We start from the raw sequence: 16,721 nt of genomic DNA, 5'->3' as shown, positions 1-16,721 counted from the left end.
CGGGGCCGCGCGCTCACGGGCCCCTTCCCGGCACCGTGTTCCCAGGCCGACCGAGGACAGGCCGGCCCGCCCTCCGTCTCCCCCTGCTGGCACACCACCAAGACACGGGGACATCGGCAAACAGGCCGGTGACAGAGTCTTAAGCCAAGCCGGGCCTTCCCAGAAGGAATTGGGCCTGGTCTCTGCGGTCACTGCAAGGCGCATCCTGGCCAGGCCAGCCCTGAACCCCAGCTGGGCAGGACGTCTGTCCCAAGGCCCCTGCCATGCCAGAGTGGTGAGAGCCATCTGGGGCGGCCCCAAGTGCAGCTCACCTGCACACAGCCCCCATGCCTCACTCTGCTGTTCGGGGAGGGGCACGTAGTCCCTGCACAGGGTTTCGGTAAGAACCAGAACAGTCGTGTGGGGGGTGACAGGACAACCGTGCCAGGCTCTCCGGGAAGCCCCACTTCACACGCACTTCCGCGTCTGGTCCTTACCCTCTCAGGCAGGTGCTACTGTCCCATTTTAGAGAAGGAAAAGCAGAGGCCCAGAGAAGCACCACTAGCTCTCCTGAGACCACAGGGCCAGAGCTGGTGTCGGAGCCGGGGCCAGCCTCTCACCCTGAGCTGCCGGTCACGGTCACCTGGGGCCCCACTCAGGCCCTGCTGACTCCCTCGGTGACTGAGGGCAACCAGATCAGCCTGGGATCCCCCACTGCTAAGGCTGAAGGGTGCCCCACTGCCCCCCGGAGGTCACGAGGACGGGCCAAGGGAAGGAGAGGGCCTGCCTGAGCCGTGCATGGAGGTGGGTGTTCAGAAACCTAGACTAACAGGGACCCACCTCTACGTCCTCCCACCCGGGGAGGGCTGAGCACCTGCCACCACAGCCAGGGGCCCCGGGGCAGCCACGCACACTCACCACGGCAGGCAAAGGGAGCCTATGACGGCAGCCTCACGCCCTGACCGTGGTGGTCACGGGTACCTGCTACGGCGGCCACGGGGCGGCCACGGGGACCTACCACGGCAGCCACGGGGAAGAGGTAGGGGTGGTTGCAACACTTCTTCAGATCCATCATGATGTTGAGCAGCGACACCTGGTTCCCCCCGCCCTTGGAGTTGAGTGCTTCGAAGTTCCGCGTGAGGATGAACTTGTAGTATTTCCTGCGGCGGGGCAAGGAGGGAAGGCGGGCTGGACGCCAGGGCCACGCGGCCTCCGAGAGCGCGCTCTCTGCTCTGCGGGGCGGCCGGGGCCTCCGGTCCAGCAGCGCTCACAGAGAGACCAGGAGAGACCTATGAGGGGAAGCCACCGGCCCAGAGCCACCCGGCAAGTTCCTGGGGACCCTGCAAGGACTCGGACAGCCCCAAGCCTGGCCGCTGAACAGGTCAAAGGAGGAAGTGTGTGTAAAAGGTGAGTCAAGGCCTCGAGGTGAGTCGAGGCCCGCGAGCATTCCCACCACGCTGGGAAGCAGTGCCGAAAGGCTAGGTCAGACCGTCAGGGACAAGACAAGCCCAGGGGACATGCGGCACGCTGCTTTGCGGCGGACCCCTGACGGGCGGGGTGCCCACTCACTTCTGCATCTGGCTCAGCTCCACACGAACGATCAGCTCGGTCTTGGCCGGCATGTTCTTGAACACGTCAGCCTTGAGCCGCCTCAGCATGTGCGGCCCCAGCAGGTCGTGGAGCTTCTTGATCTGGTCTTCCTTGGAGATATCGGCAAATTCCTCCAGGAAGCCCTCCAGATTGCTGCAAGAAAGACCTGGGGTGAGAGCCAGGAGCAGGGGACAGAAGCAGGCCAAAGCCCTCTGCAGAGGGAGCCAGGATTGGGGTGGGGAGGACCAGAGGGTCACAGGGCAGGCCGGTGGGCTGGTGGGCGTGGGAGCCTTAGCCCTGCCCGAGGTGTCCGTCTGAGCCCACGCTCACACCCCAACTTCCCAGCACAGCTCTCTGAGCCACATAGGATACCTTCCTCTTTCTCGAAGCAGTCCAGGGCACAAAGTCTCTAGAACTCTTTACCCATATTACAGAAAAGGAAACTGAGGCTGACGGGGGCCCAAGGTTGTACGGTCCAGCCTGCCTTCCAATCTGCATCTCCCAATTCCAAAGTCAGCACTGTCTACCCTGAACCCCACCATTCTGAGCTGGAAAATAGGGTTGGTGAAGACAGGGAGGTCGGGGAAGGAGACCCGAGGACTCCCACCGGCCGGGGCTCCGTCTTTGCCCCCGTATCCACCACCACTCCCCATCTGCTGCCCCCAACACTGTCACTCATGGGTCACTTGGGTTTCCGTGGAGAGGAAGGCACAATCCAGGGCATGGGGGCGAGGACAGGAGCCCCAGAGGACCCCCGGGGTTCTCCTGGGGTGGAGCCGAGAACAGTCACCATATTCGGGACCACCCGTGTCCCCCTGAGCTCTCTGCACGCGCAGCCCCACGGACCCTCCCTCGCAGGTCCCTTCAGGTGGGCTTTACTCATTCTACTGATGAGGAAGCCGAGTTCCCGCGAGCCGTCCGGGCGCCGGCCTCCCCCCTGCCTGCCCGCCCGCCCCCGCCCCGCCCAGGCCCCCGACTCACTTGAACCGCTCCGGAGTCAGGAAGTTGAGGAGGTGGAAGAGCTCCTCCAGGTTGTTCTGAAGGGGGGTCCCCGTCAGCAGCAGCTTGTAGTCGATCTTGTAGCTGTTCAAGACCCTGAAGAACTTTGGGGGACAGGAGGCCCGTCAGGGGGAGCGGGGCGGCCAGCCGGGCCCCCCCCTGCCCTGCCCCGCGGTGGCTCCAGGGCCAGCAGCCGGCACTGCCCACCTTGGACTGGTTGTTCTTCAGTCGATGGGCCTCGTCCACCACGAGGCAGGCCCACTCGATGGAGCCCAGAATAGCCTGGTCGATGGTGATGAGCTCGTAGGAGGTGAGCAGGACGTGGAATTTGATCTGTACTTCTTTCTGCGGGGGGGAGAGGAGCATCTGGGAGGGGAGCAGGTAGGGTCTCCAAAGACAAGGAGGCATGGAGGAGGGCTGGACGGGACCCCCGAGAGCCCAGAGAGGTCCTGGGCCTGAGAGGAAGAGCAGAGGGGTCCGCTGGGGCCCAGAGCACCGCCCGCCACTGGCGCACGGCCGCGGGGGCCGAGCCCGCGCTGAGCTCCTCACGCCCCGCTCATCCTCGCAGCCACTCCCGCCACGCCGTCCCTGTCCCCACTGATAGCTCGCGGGGTCTCGGGCTGGGTAAGATCGCCCGGGTCCCCATGGTAAGTGGCCGGCAGAGCGAAGATTCGAACAGAGAAGTGGTCCCCGCACTTGGGGTTCAATGCTCTTTCAAATGACTTGAAATTCTTAGCGTTGAATTTGTGTTTTGTAAGAGGAGGCCTGTGGGACGGTGGAGCCCTGGGCAGCCCTGCCCAGCAGACACCAACACCTCACGGCCTTGTGGGGGCCAGGCCCCGGCATGAGGGGACACGCACCCGGGAGCAGCCCCAGGCTGAGGGAGCACGGCATTAAACAGCCAACGAAAACCACCACCACAGGGAGACAAGGAGCGCAGGAAAATGGGAAAAGCTGTTCCCTGCGCTCGAGTCAGGGGCCCTGTGCCTTCACCCTTCTCTGGACCCCACAAAGGAGGGAGCCCATCCTGGCCAAACCAAGCCTGGTTCTCCTCGCAACCGGTGTCCCTGCGGGAAGGGACCAGAGAGGGGCAGAGGGCGTCTCTGGGGCTGCACCCGGCCCTGTCCTTGGGAGCCAGACCTCAGTCAAGTTAAATAACCTCCCAGGCCTCAGTCTCCCTTCTGGTTAAAAAGGGCACAATCCTGTCTACATGAGCAATGCCATGAGAACCCAGAGAGCACAGGCAGTTCCCACAAAATGACACGCGGAGTCCCCCCAGAATCCAGCACGGCCTCTTCCGGGTACAGACCCAAAAGGCCCCATGAAGCAGAAGCAAGGATCTGAACAAACGTCAGCACATTCACGTCTACAGCATTTTCACAAGAGCCAAATGTGGCAACAACCCCAGCGTCTGTGGACAGATGAATGCACACAGATCGCAAAATGCGGCCTTTTCACACAGTGGGATGTTATCCGGCCTTAAGAAGGGAGGATGCTCGGACCCCGTGTTACCACAGGGGTGAGACCGACAACGTAATGTTCAACGAGGGAACCGGGCACCAAAAAAGCATATACTGTACCATTTTTCTCGAACGAGGTACTGAGAGTAGTCAAAATCACAGAGGGAGAGAGCTGGGTGGGTGCCAGGGGCTGGGCAGGGGGCCAGGAGTTCCTGCTTCCTGGGGCCAAGTTTGGGTTTTGCAAGACGACAGGGTTCTGGAGGCGGAGGAAGGTGATGGTTGCCGGACAAAGCGAACGTGCTTAATGCCTCTGAACGGCATGCTTCAAAATGGTTATCACGGGAAATTTCTGTTTGTGTATTTTAGCACAATTTCTTATTTTTATTAGTTTTTAAAGATTGATTGATTGTAGAGAGAGGGAGAGAGAGAACAGGAAGTGGAGAGGGGTGAGAGGGCAAGGGAGAGAAAACCCCGAGCAGACGCCACAGTGAGCACGGAGCCCGACACGGGGCTCGAGCCGCCCATCCTGCGATCAGACCTAAAAATGAGAGTTGGACGCTTAACCCGGCTGAGCCACCCAGGCTCAGAGCTGCTGTCCCCAGAGCTGCTGGATCCAAATGAAGCCTTTCGACAACACCCCTGGGGACCCGTGGACACAGTCAAGACAGGCCCTGCCTAGCTCGGTCAGCCCTCCACAGCTCTGTGGGCCGGGTCTGTGAGCTCACTGGCTGAGAAGAATGTGAGGTCACGCAGACAGTGTGCTAGGTTGAGTCGTGTCCCCCCAGTCCATGTCCACCCAGCAGCACAGGCTGTGACCCCTCCAGGAGCAATGATCTTTGCAGGGATAATGGGTTGTGATAACGTCATCTGGATCAGAGGGGTCCTGAATCCAATATGAGTGGCGTCTCTAAGACACACTAATACAAAGGGGAATGGCCGGGTGCCTGGACGCAGAGATGGGAGCGATGCAGCCATGAACGCAGGAACGCCAGCAGCCACCAGGAGCCCGAGAAGGCAGGACAGAGCCCCCCAGTGCCTTCGGAGGGAGCATGGCCCCACCAACATCTAGCCTCCAGAACCAGCAGAAAGTAAGTCTGTTGTTTCCAGCTCTCTGGTTCATAGTATTTTGTTACATCAACCCCAGGACGTTGATACAGCTGACAATTCTGCCTGGAGAGAAGCCCGTGGCCAGCCACAGGGCCTTGTGGCCTCAGGGGCAGGCCGAGAGCCTTCCTGGGGTCCCCCTTGGGGAGGAGGGGCACTCACCTTCATACGGAACACCTTCTTCCCGCTCCGAATGGCGTTGTCCTCAAAAGAAAACTCATTCTCCCGGATCACAGAACGGCTCTCTTTGTCCCCCGTGTAGGTGACCACATAGAAGTCGGGTGCCCACATCTCAAACTCACGCTCCCAGTTGATGATGGTGGACAAGGGTGCGCTGACCAGGTAGGGTCCCTTGGAGTGCCCCTGGAGACAGAGGCAGACGGATGCGATGAGCCTCCCTGCCCGCAGCCGGTGCCGGCCCCCAGTCCCGGGACTCCTGCCCCAGCCTGCGCACCTCCTTGTACAGGGAGTAGAGGAAGACGATGGTCTGCACGGTCTTGCCCAGACCCATCTCGTCGGCCAAGATGGTGTCCGTGCCCTGGGCCCAGGAGAAGCGCAGCCAGTTGAGGCCCTCCAGCTGGTACGGGTGCAGCGTGCCGCCCGTGGAGTCAATGTACCAAGGCTGCTTGTCGAACTTGACTGTGGGCTACAGAGGACGCAGATGCTCAGACACACCCTGAGTCCTGGGCCCCACACCCCACCCCCGGGGTTTGGCACACACTGCCCCTCTGCCGGCAATACTATTCTCACTCCTCTCATCCCTGCCAACATATCCATCCTTCTGGGCTTGGCTAGAACACCTCTTCCTTCAGGAAGCCCTCCCTGACTCCCAATCTGGCTTAGGTGTTTCTGTGTCCTCCTGGGGCAACCCTGTACATTTCCAAAGGGGTCGCTTCCTGATTGTTGGACTCTCTGACTTGGAGCCCAGTTGTGGTCATCGCACTCATCCTGTTCACGACTCGTCCTGTTCATGACTCTGAGTCCCACATGGTACCTGGGACATGGTGGGCACTTGGTCGACATTTGTTTGCTGCCTGCCTAAGGGGCTTCCTCTCCTTGAACCCTAAACATCCCCTCTGTCTCCTTTATATCCTGCAGCTTAAGGCTGCCTCCCCCAAGAAGTCCTCCCTGACATCCCCTAGTTCCAGGTTGAGCCCCCAGGTTCTGTGTGTACCCACTACAGGCCCAGGGGGAGATGGACACTTCTTGAAATGGAGACAGAGTCCTTGTTCCAACAGCTGGCAGACACCCCAGAGAAGTTTGCTAAATGAATAAAGGTCAACTGTCCACACCCCGACGGGCTCACAGCTAGGCGTGGGGGGTGTTGGGGGATGTATTTTGTATGCTAAGCAGGGACCGTGTGCTCCCAGTCTATGCACAGTGCAGACTCACAGGAGGCCAAGGCCTCTGTGCCCAGGGAGCTGTCCCTCCGCATCAGGCTGGGGGACCCCGACTCCAGGGTTGAGCTCTCCCCAGCAGGGAGGGCCTGGGTCTTCGTCACCTTGTGCCATCAGATGCCCGGCTGAAGTGGCCAGAACAAGAGGGGCCGTGGCACACCACTCCCGCAGGACACACCATCCTCCAGGGCCAGGCCTGGGGTGCCAGGACTGGGCAGCACCCCCCCCCACCCCCCACACTCACATCCACAATGGGTGTGTCCGGCGGCTTCTCCTGCTTATCATCCTTCAGCTTCTTGCCCTTCTTGACCAGTCTCTTGGGGAGCCTCGCGTCTTCACCCAGCATCAGCTCCCTGGGAAAGAGCGGGGGAGGCAGATGAGCAAAGCTGAGGCCAGCAGGAGGCGGCAGTCTGGGGACAGCCCTGCGGCCCGCGCACCTGTGGCCCCAGTAGGCCTGCTTCAGGTTGTCATAGTAGGGGATGTCGATGTCGTCGATCTCCCAGGTGCACTGGTCGTAGGGCAGGTCTTTCCACTTGATCAGGTAGTGCACGTCCCCCTTCTTGTCGAAGCTGCAACACAGCACATGGGTGGTAGGGGAGGGGCGGGCCACTGGGCCAGAGGCTAAGGGGGCGGGGGTCTGGGGGACACCTCACACGATGCAAAATCCCCACTGCCACAGGCCCTGGGGAGCTAGTGTGAGGATGAGCAGCAGAGCCGGAGAGGGACAGGGGAGAGGCCACGCTCACAGAGGAGCAAAGAGCCAGCGACAGTCCCACCCTCTGTCACCGTGATGAGTCCCATCGAGGCAGGGTGTCTGGACACTGGGATTCTGCATTTCTGAGTTGGACAGTCCTCTCCCCAGACCCTAAGCCTTTGTATTTTCACTTAAAAATTCAAAGGTCCAGAGCCATGCCCATCCTGGTCCCACCTCTGCAAAGTAAATTAGGCCAGAGTCCCACACGTGCAGGCAAGATGACCTCCTCTGGAGACCCCCGGGGACACAGGGGCTTGATGAGCAAGCTAGCAGCCCAGAAGGGGTGCTCCAGAGAAGCTGCTCGCACTTCACCTTGATTCTGGCCACGGGGAGGGTCCCCGAAGCCTCCCACCCACCCCGAGCTGAGTGTGCAACCAAGCTCGGGGAGCACGGTGGGGTCAGCAAAGCCATGGCTCCCCAAAAGGGCTGAGCCTACAGCTACCCTGGGGACCATTAAGAGGAAGATCAACCCCCCATCACCATGGAAACAGTTTTTTTAAATAAATAATTAGTCATATTACTCGGACTTGGGGTAATAAATGTGGGGAAAATTCACCCGGCCTGCCTTGAACGCAGGGAGGAAGACTGCCATGCATGTTTTTAAAATGCAATTTAATAAAGGTTAAAAAAACCTGTGGATCAGTTCAGTGGGGGAGGGGAGCTCAGGTTTGCATAGGATCTAACCCTCTTTTCAAGAGTTGTTCTCAGCCTGGGTGGCTCAATGGGTTAAAGCCTCTGCCTTCGGCTCAGGTCATGATCGGGGGTCCTGGGATCGAGCCCTGTCTGCTCAGCGGGAAGCCTGCTTCTCCCTCTCCCTCTCCCCCTGCTTGTGTTCCCTCTCTCACTATGTCTCTGTCTGTCAAATAAATAAAATCTTAATAAATAAATAAAGACTTGTTCTTGGGGGGGCTGGGGACAGACGGGGGCAGGCAGCTTTTCCAGGCACTCCTGCCCACCTCTTACTGAAGCCGGCTCTAGCAGGGGCCGGCGTGCTCTCTCTGCCCTCACCCTCGCCACAGCCTGGAGGGAGTTACTCCTGCGATCCCACTACACATGAGAAACAGAGGCACAGAGCCCAGGAAACGGGGAGCCGGGGTTGGAATCTGGGTCTGGCTCAGGTTCTTACCCTCTGCACTACCCAGCCCCCGCCACTCAGGACACCTGCGGTTGGCCGGACCCTAAGCTCCTCTCAGGCAGACCCCATCAGGCCAAGACGGAAGGCAAGTGAAGACTCCAGTCCTCAACCTGTGCCCACCTGCTGGCCACTGCCAGTTCTCAAGCCCCTGAGCTCAAGAATCCTCAAGAGCTCCCACTGTTCCCCAAACCAAAGCCAAATCCCAAGAACCCACAGGCTGCCCGCCCTGGTCTCCATCCAGCTTTCTGCAGCCTCTGATCACAGTCACCTGGGGCCACCAGGAGTTATCTCGGGACATGGGCGTTTGGGACAGTGGCCAAGAAAGCAAGTCCTAACACCCTAACTCACTAGGTTCAAATCCCAGCTCCACCGCCTCTTGGCTGTATGACTTTGGCCAAGTAACTTAACCTCGCTGTGCCTGTTTGCACATCCATAAAAGAGACAGAAATGAAACGTCTACTTGTCAGGGTAGATAGTGTTCAGTAGCGTTAGCTATTGTTCTAAAGGAGGATCAAATGTGCATACACCCCCACACTTCGGGCCACCTTGGTCCCCAGGACCCTCCCGCGGGTATCAGGCTCTGGCTGAAGTCAGGAGCACACGTGACCTGACCCACTGATGGTCCCACTCGGTGCAAGTGTCCCAGCCTGTGTATAAGCTGCCCCCTGACACATATGACTCTGGACCTGTACTCCCACGAGTAAGAATACACATGTGTGCACATGCCTTTATGCCTCGGACGACTCCCTCCAGCGGGGCAGTCCAGTCGCCAGCAGTGGGGGCCCCCATCCCTTCTTCCTGCCCCCACGGCTCCCACGCGCAGTCCTGCGCCTGCGCCGTGGAGCGTGGCCCTGCCCCGTGGCCATGGGCCCGGGCAGCAGGCACCCACCTGTGGTTCAGGATACGGTGGATCATCATCCACTCGGGCTTGATGCCATAGCGGTAGAAGCGCTCCTCCATCTTGGCGTAGAGAGGGTCCTTGTTCTTCCTTTTCTCGCTCTTGCCGTCCTCATCACCGGAGCCGTAGTCAAAGGGTGGCGGCTCGTCCATGTCGTTCTTTCTTTGGTAGTTGCGATACATCACCGTGTGGTAGAGCTCCAGCTGCTTGCGCACCGGCAGAGGTTACGGGGGGCAGGTGGCCGTGGCTCCCCCGTGTCCCTGATGCAGCTCCCTCAGCCTGGGTCCCGGGCAGGACAACCTCACCGGCAGCCTCCCGCTCCCCGCCTCCCAACAATGGCCCGCACTCAGTGCTAGCCCGCACCTTTCAGGACCAGAGCCTTGGCACAGCCATACCTGCCCGGTTCCGGGGGGGACTCACCTGTAGCTCCTTCACCCAGGAGCAGTGCCAATAGGAGAGCCCCGCCCACTTGACAAAGAACTCTCTCTCCGGAATGCCCTCCAGGGGCTTGGGTGGGGGGACACCGGGCTCCACGTCGGGCCCCGGCAGCCCCACCATGAAGGGAGCGGGGGGCTCCGTCCACCTCCAGTGTAGGATCCGCTGGACTTTGCCCTTCAGAGGGGGGCACTGTGGACACAGGAGGGTCCCCAAGTTCAGGGCTTAGCCACAGGGCCCCCCCCAAGGCCCCAGGGACATCAGGCTGTCACTAGGCTCTCTCCAACAAGCTGCCCTGCTCCCCAGGTCAGCCCCACCATAATTCCACCATACTGCCCTGTCCTCAGGAGCCCGCACACGTGGCACACACGGGAGATGGGCAACACGGGTGTGTGCACATGCACGCACACGCACGCACACACACACCAGAAGCCCAGATGCACACCGGGGAACTGGGGCATGCCATGGCACAGCCCAGGATCCAGAGAGTGGGGAATCCAGCACTGGGGGTGGGCCTGGGGGCCTTCAAATGCACGTGGACACTGGGGGCAGGGTGTGGGGCATTCTCCTCCCCCTGCCTCCTGCCCTCTCACCATCCCCAGCCCTGGGACAGCAGCCAGGTCCGGGGAGGGGCTGAGTGGGCAGTTCTGCTGCTGTGTAGCTTGAGACAAGCATTTTACCTCCCTGAGCCTGTTACGTCATCTAAAAATGGGCATAACAAACGCCTGTACTCGGAAAGACGGAAGCGGTAAAGGGATGCCCAACGGACAGCGGCTGTGGGGCTGGTGTCCCTCTTCGTTATGGCTCAGGGAAAACTGCGTCTGGGTCTCAATGGGGTCTCAATAGGGTCGAGCCGCAGAGAGGGTCTTAGTGAGGCAGGAGGCGGGACTCGGGGATGGGTGGGGGCACTGCGGTGGACGGGGACTCCCGCCTTTGTTGGCGGCCGGCAGAGCGGGACCTGCAAGAGCGGGGCCTCGGCCAGTGTCCCAGGAACATCACAGGTGCTGCCCGGGCCCCCGAGACTGGGACCTCGGTGGGCGGGGCTTTGTGGGTGGGCGGGGCTTATCCATACAGAGGCGGAGCCTTTGGTGAACGGGCGGCTCTGATGGGGCGTGGCCTGGAGCTCCGCGGCAGGACTCGTGGGTGGGCGTGGCCCGGGCAGGTGCAGCGAGGCCTTTGTGGGCAGGGCCTGCTGGGGGCGTGGCCTCAGTGGGCGGGGAAGTGCTGGCGGGGCCGGGGGCGGGGCCGGGGGCGGGGCCGGGGGCGGGGGCGGGGCGGCGCGGGCGGCGCGGGGCGGGCGTAACACTCACAGTACAGCGCGGGCAGAGCCATTCACCGTTTGGGATCTCGGGCAGCGGCGGGTTGAGGCAGTGCAGGTGGTAGGAGGAGGGGCACGCGTCGCAGCAGAGCAGCTCGCCGCCGTCCTTGCACACGCGGCAGAACTCCATGTGGTCGTCCTCCTCCTCCTCGCAGCCGCCCTCCTCCTCGTCGTCGTCGTCGTCCTTCGGCTCCCACTGGATGCCCTCCTTCTCCTGGAGGGGAGCACCCGGGTGGAGGCACCTCGGGCCAGGGCCCCCTCCCGCGCCGTACGGCTCTCCCCCTCCCGCGCCTCTCCCCGTCTTCGCCGCCCCGCGGGCCGCGCGATCCGGCGCCATCCGGGAGCCAGGCACCGGCCGCGCCCCCGTCCCAGAGCCTCCGCCGCGGGCTTACACAGTGGGGACAGCTCCACTTGCCCTCGGGAGCCTTCTCCAGCTCTGGGTCAAGGCAGACGAGGTGGTAGGCCCGCGGACAGGTGTCACACAGGATGATCTCCCCGCCCTGCTGGCACACCTCACAGTAGTCCTGGTGGTCCGTCTCGTAGCCGTCCCCGTCGTCAACTGGGGAAGGGCAGAGGTGGTGGTGGAGGGCCCGGTCCCCACTCCCAAGGCCCAAGCGATCTCCACCCCAGGCTGGACCGGTACCCAGCAGGTGTTTAATAGGTGTTGGTTGAATGCATGGTGCATGGGCAGGCGGCATGAACCAATGTCTGAGGAAAGGCTGAGGCTGGGGAGAGGGTTGGGAGTGAAAGGGGGCGGGGAAGAGGGTGGGCGGGGGACTGGGAGGGAGGGGAGAACGGGCAACAGGGTAGATGGTGCAGGCGGCTACGGAGCACCTCCTTCTCCAGGCCCCCCTTTGCCAGGGCACACGCCCCAGGGGCCTACACCAAAAGTCCCTGATTTAGCCTCAGTGGGACAAGACCGCTCCCCTGACCCCAGAGCCCACTGGGGTGAGGAAGCACAGGTGAACTGCCTAACCGAACACAAGGAAGCCCTCCCCTGCTAACCATGGGGGGCTCTGCACCCCGCCCCTTCTACCAGGACGGCCCGGGACCCCGGAGTCCTACTCCTCCTCTTCTTGCGCCGCCTCTTGCTCTTCTTCCCCAGGGCCGCGGAGCCCTCGGAACGCACGGAGGAGCTGTGGATGCTGGCGCTGTCGAAGTCCGACTCCTCCCGCTCGTCCTCCTCGCTCTGCGGGGAGGGGGGGGGCGTGAGCCTAGAGCCTGCGTTGGGGGCTCATCCCAAGGGCCTCCCTGGCCTGGGCAGAGGATGGGGTAGGGCAGGGCATGGTGGAGGCTCCAGGTTCTCTGTGGTTCATCTCCTCTCCACCTGGCTCGAAACCCCAAAGCGGCCACCCCCCCATCGGTCTAGCCTGACGTCCTACCACCTTCCCCAAGCCCAGCTCTCCAGCCCTCAGACACAACTCACATTTTCCATACCTCTCCCCCAAGCCCTGCTCTCCACCCTGCCAAACTCCTCCACCTCCCGCAAGGGAAAGCCCTAAGGACACCTCGTCCAAGGAGCCTTCCCAGATCTCTCCTTGACTGGAGCTGTTGCACAGCCTGTGTGCCAGGTCTGGTCTGTCCCATTTGCCTGTCATTAGCTCTCTCTCTCTCTCTGTATCTCCCAGACACCCTCCGGACTATGAACACTCCCCGAGCAGGGCCCACCATGGCTGAGCCGAGAGCCTGGCACAAGAAAATGTGCTCAACAAAGACTTGCTGAGCTCAGCGGGAGCAGCAGCTGCGGGCTGGGTCACACGTGCTTCTCCGTGCTCCCCTCTAGAGCAGCTAAACTCAGATCCTGTCATCTGCCTCTACCAAGGGACAGAGGAATGGCTTCCAACTCTGCCCCTCTACAGAGGTGGGGCAAGGTGTGGCAAACAGGTGCCCTGCGGGGGTGGGAAGGCTATGCATGCTCCCTTCCGTGCAGAAGGGAGGGCCAAAGGCTCAGACGGGGACTTAGGGTCAGTCTGAACCTGGTGCCAGAGCTGACCCTGGAAGGGCAAGGGAGGGTCAGAGCTCCAGCCCAGCCTGATCCTACCTACTGGCCACCCCTCCTGGAGTGACCCAGGCATGCAGGCCCCATCAGGACTCTCAGGGGCCAGATGACACTCCCACCTGCTACCCAGATGCAGCAGAGCCAGAGGTAAGCCCCCAGCCCAGCGGGGTGGACAGGGAGCTCCCACCCAGAGTCCTGATTCAGGAGCGCAGGCTGACAGCCCTGCATCCCCATCACCCTGCCTTCGCAGGGCACATGCATGCACACGCACACTCACACATGCGGAATGCAGAGGCTGCTCACACACCCATGCACGTGGCCAAGTACATGTGGTCTCTCTGTCTCTCACACACATCCCAGTCCACCCTATCACACACCCACACATTTACACACACACTCATATTCACAAATACACACTCGTGTTCACACACATTCCAGCCCACTCATACATTTACACGAGCACATGCTTGTGTTCACAAATACACACTCATGCCCACACACACATTTCAGTCCACGCACACATTTACACACTCACATGCTCATGTTCACAAATATGTTCCCATTCACACACATTTGTGCTCACATGCATTCCAGTCCACTCACACATCTACATGCTCACATGCTCATGTTCACAAACATACACGCTCCCATTCACACACACTTGTGCTCACACGCATTCCAGTCCACTCTCACTTACACACACACACTCATGTTCACAAATATGCTCCCATTCACACACACTTGGACTCACACATATTCCAGTCCTTTCACACGCTCATGCTCACAAATACACATGCCCACACACTCATGCTCACACATTCCAGTCCACTCACACATTTATACACTCACATGTTTGTGTTCACAAACACACATGCTCCCACTCACACACTCATCCTCATACACATTCCAGTCCACTCTCACATTTGTACACGCTCATGCTCAAAAATACACATGTTCCCATTCACACACACTTGTGCTCACACGCATTCCAGTCCGCTCACCCATTTACACACTCACACGCGCATGCTCACAGATACACACTCGTATTCATACACTCGTGCTCACACACATTCCAGTCCGCTCACACACTTACACACACATACGCTCATGCTCACAAACCCACACTACCATTCACACTCACACGCACTCCAGTCCACCCTCTCACACACACACTCACCGAGGAGCCTTTCTTCCTCTTGTTGCTGATCCCTCCAAAGCGGAACTTGAGCCCGGCCACCTTTCTCCCTTTGCCCTTTTTCTTGGCATCCTTGGAGCCTTTGATCTTCTTCCTCACTCCTGGCCCTGCAAAGTGACAGAGGGTCATCCGCACGGCCGTGGCTCACTCACCCGGTGCCATGATTCCAGTCGGCCCCCAGGGACTCCGTTAGGGAAGGGTCACTCTGCCGCCGCCCCTTTCCAGATGAGAAGCCTGAGCGGTGATGTCCTCGCATAGAAGTGACGCAGCAAGCCCCCTTCCGCCTCGGCTCCGCCACCACTGCCCTGTTCCATGAACGGCAGAACTGCCAGCCGTCTTGGCAACAGCCCCGTCCTGTCCCCTCTCCCCAGAAAGGAGCTGTCCCCAATGAAGCCATGGCCCCCTGTGGCCAGCAAGGCCACCATAGGCACACCCACTCCCCTGGGGTCCAAACCTGGGCTCTGGAGGACAACTAGCCCTTCCCCAGCCACCAGCCTCCAGGTGACCCCCGGGCCCGGGCCCCCCCTGTGCCCAATCGCCCATGGCAAACACCCGCTCCCAGGCAGCCAGCAAGGTTGAGGTTGTTTTTATGGGGCCGGCCACAGGCCAATTAGCCACTGGGGGAGTAATGGCCCCTCAACAGCCTCTCGCGCCGGGCTGAGTGGGGAACGTGGAGCCCTGGCGGAGGGCGGCCTTGCCCCGGCCCCCCCCCCAAGCTGCGTCACACACAGATGGGGCTAGGAGCCCAGCTGTAACCTCCGTGAGGCCATAGAAAATCTATTTCAATTTCTCAGGCTCTGAATGGGCAGCTCCGGGAATCGATAGCTCAGTGGCTGGCGCCCAGGAGGAAATGAGAAAGCGAGGCAGGCTGGGGAGGCCCAGGAAGGAGGCCAGCCTGGAAGCAGAGCAGAAGCAGGTTCTAAACCCCATATCACTCTGCCCACCGGGCCCCTGCAGAGACCTGGAAAAGGGGTTCAGCATCCCAGAAACCAAAGCTCCTCGGGGCTGAAAAAATGGGTCCCCAGAACCCCCTTAGCCCCTCCATCAAAATCCAAGCAGAGTACCCGGAAAGGCTGAGCTACTGGTGACCCCACTTTTGAGCACCCTGGGGAGATCCAGGTCTCTACCCCAATGGGGACAGAAATCCTCCACCTAGGGGAGGTCCCTCCCTCGGGGACTGGAAGTCACAGAGAGCCTCTGCTGTCCCTCTTCTCCCCAGACACCAGATACCCACCACTGGATCGGATTATCTATCTGGACCTCCTTCCAGGCCTCCCAGGGAAGCCAGCCCGGACCGCAGCCACACTCATGCACATCCATCACCCCGAGGGCTGGGTACTCAGACAAGTGGGGTCAGGGGGCCAACCTTGGGACCCCTTCTCCTCAAACTCAAGAGCCCCCCCAACTCCCAGCAACATGGGCCTCCCCCCTCCCTTCTTCCACACCAAGTCGGAGGGGGCCAGGTGCAAAAATCCCGAAGCTCTGGGACGCCTGGGTGGCTCAGTGGGTTAAGCAGCTGCCTTCGGCTCAGGTCATGATCCCAGCGTCCTGGGATCGAGTCCCACATCGGGCTCCTTGCTTGGCGGGGAGCCTGCTTCTCCCTCTGCCTCTGCCTGTGCTCGCTCTCTCTCTCTCTCTCCCTCTCTCTCTCTGACAAGTAAATAAATGAAATCTTCAAAAAAAAAAAAAAAATCCCGAAGCTCTGAGCACACCGTCTCCCCTGCTTCTCCGCAGCCCCGAAAGGGGAAGCAGGACAGAAGCTACGATGCCACAATACAGCTGAGAAAGGACGAGTGGGTCCAAGGTCAGCCAAGACACTAAGTCCTTGGTAAAGCCTGCCTCAGCTGTCCCAGCTGCCCGAGGCTATAGGATCTGGGGAGACACTCTGCCAGCAGAGCTGGGTGCCCACCCTCCCCACACACACACAGCCTTACCCTTGCCCTCCTTGGTCTTGGCCTTGCGGATAGGTACAGGCTGGGGGGCCTGCTGGGGACTGACAGCCAGGGGAGGGGCGATGGCGACTGTCTCCACAGCCGCAGCCACGGCCGCCGCGGCTGCCGCTGCCGAGCTCCCCTTGAAAGGGTTGTTGGCGCTGAACTCCCGCCACTTGGCACCCAGCACGGTCATCATTTTGGACATGGGGATCTTCGGGTTCTTCTTGGCGATGAGTGGCCTGTGTGGGATGAAAGCATCGCTGTGAAGGGGATGAGACCCCCTGATGACCCAGGCACCCTCTTCTTCTCCCACACCTGGGGTGAGCCCCCTGTTCCAGGCTGGGCAAACCAAGCAGACAGCAAGGCAGGGCACAGGGAAGAAGACACAGCCCGGAACTCCCATCCAGCCCCAAACATTTCTGATTCCTTATTTATGTGGTTGGCTGGCGATCTTCTCGTTGGGTTTCCAGACCCTGTACCACCTGAAGGACCAGAGGGAGAAGCCTCCCGTGGGCCACCGGGTG

General features: G+C 60.8%; 1 protein-coding gene across 1 annotated transcript in view; it reads right to left on the bottom strand.

Annotated features, from left to right (window-relative positions):
• Positions 1-16,721, bottom strand: part of CHD5 (chromodomain helicase DNA binding protein 5) — a gene marked incomplete at both ends in the record, with an annotated part of 55,464 nt that overhangs the window by 21,445 nt on the left and 17,298 nt on the right. The window contains 15 exon segments of the mRNA XM_080801746.1: positions 998-1,139; positions 1,549-1,722; positions 2,551-2,672; positions 2,776-2,913; positions 5,295-5,495; positions 5,587-5,778; positions 6,774-6,882; positions 6,967-7,098; positions 9,308-9,519; positions 9,737-9,943; positions 11,062-11,283; positions 11,462-11,628; positions 12,135-12,258; positions 14,246-14,370; positions 16,198-16,436. Of these exon segments, the coding sequence (XP_080657872.1) occupies positions 998-1,139; positions 1,549-1,722; positions 2,551-2,672; positions 2,776-2,913; positions 5,295-5,495; positions 5,587-5,778; positions 6,774-6,882; positions 6,967-7,098; positions 9,308-9,519; positions 9,737-9,943; positions 11,062-11,283; positions 11,462-11,628; positions 12,135-12,258; positions 14,246-14,370; positions 16,198-16,436 (2,506 nt within the window).

Source organism: Martes martes (assembly GCF_963455335.1).
Source record: "Martes martes genome assembly, chromosome: 4".
Classification (NCBI taxonomy): Eukaryota; Metazoa; Chordata; class Mammalia; order Carnivora; family Mustelidae; genus Martes; species Martes martes.
Note: the sequence above shows the minus strand (reverse complement) of the source record. Positions and strands in the feature narration are given on the sequence as shown.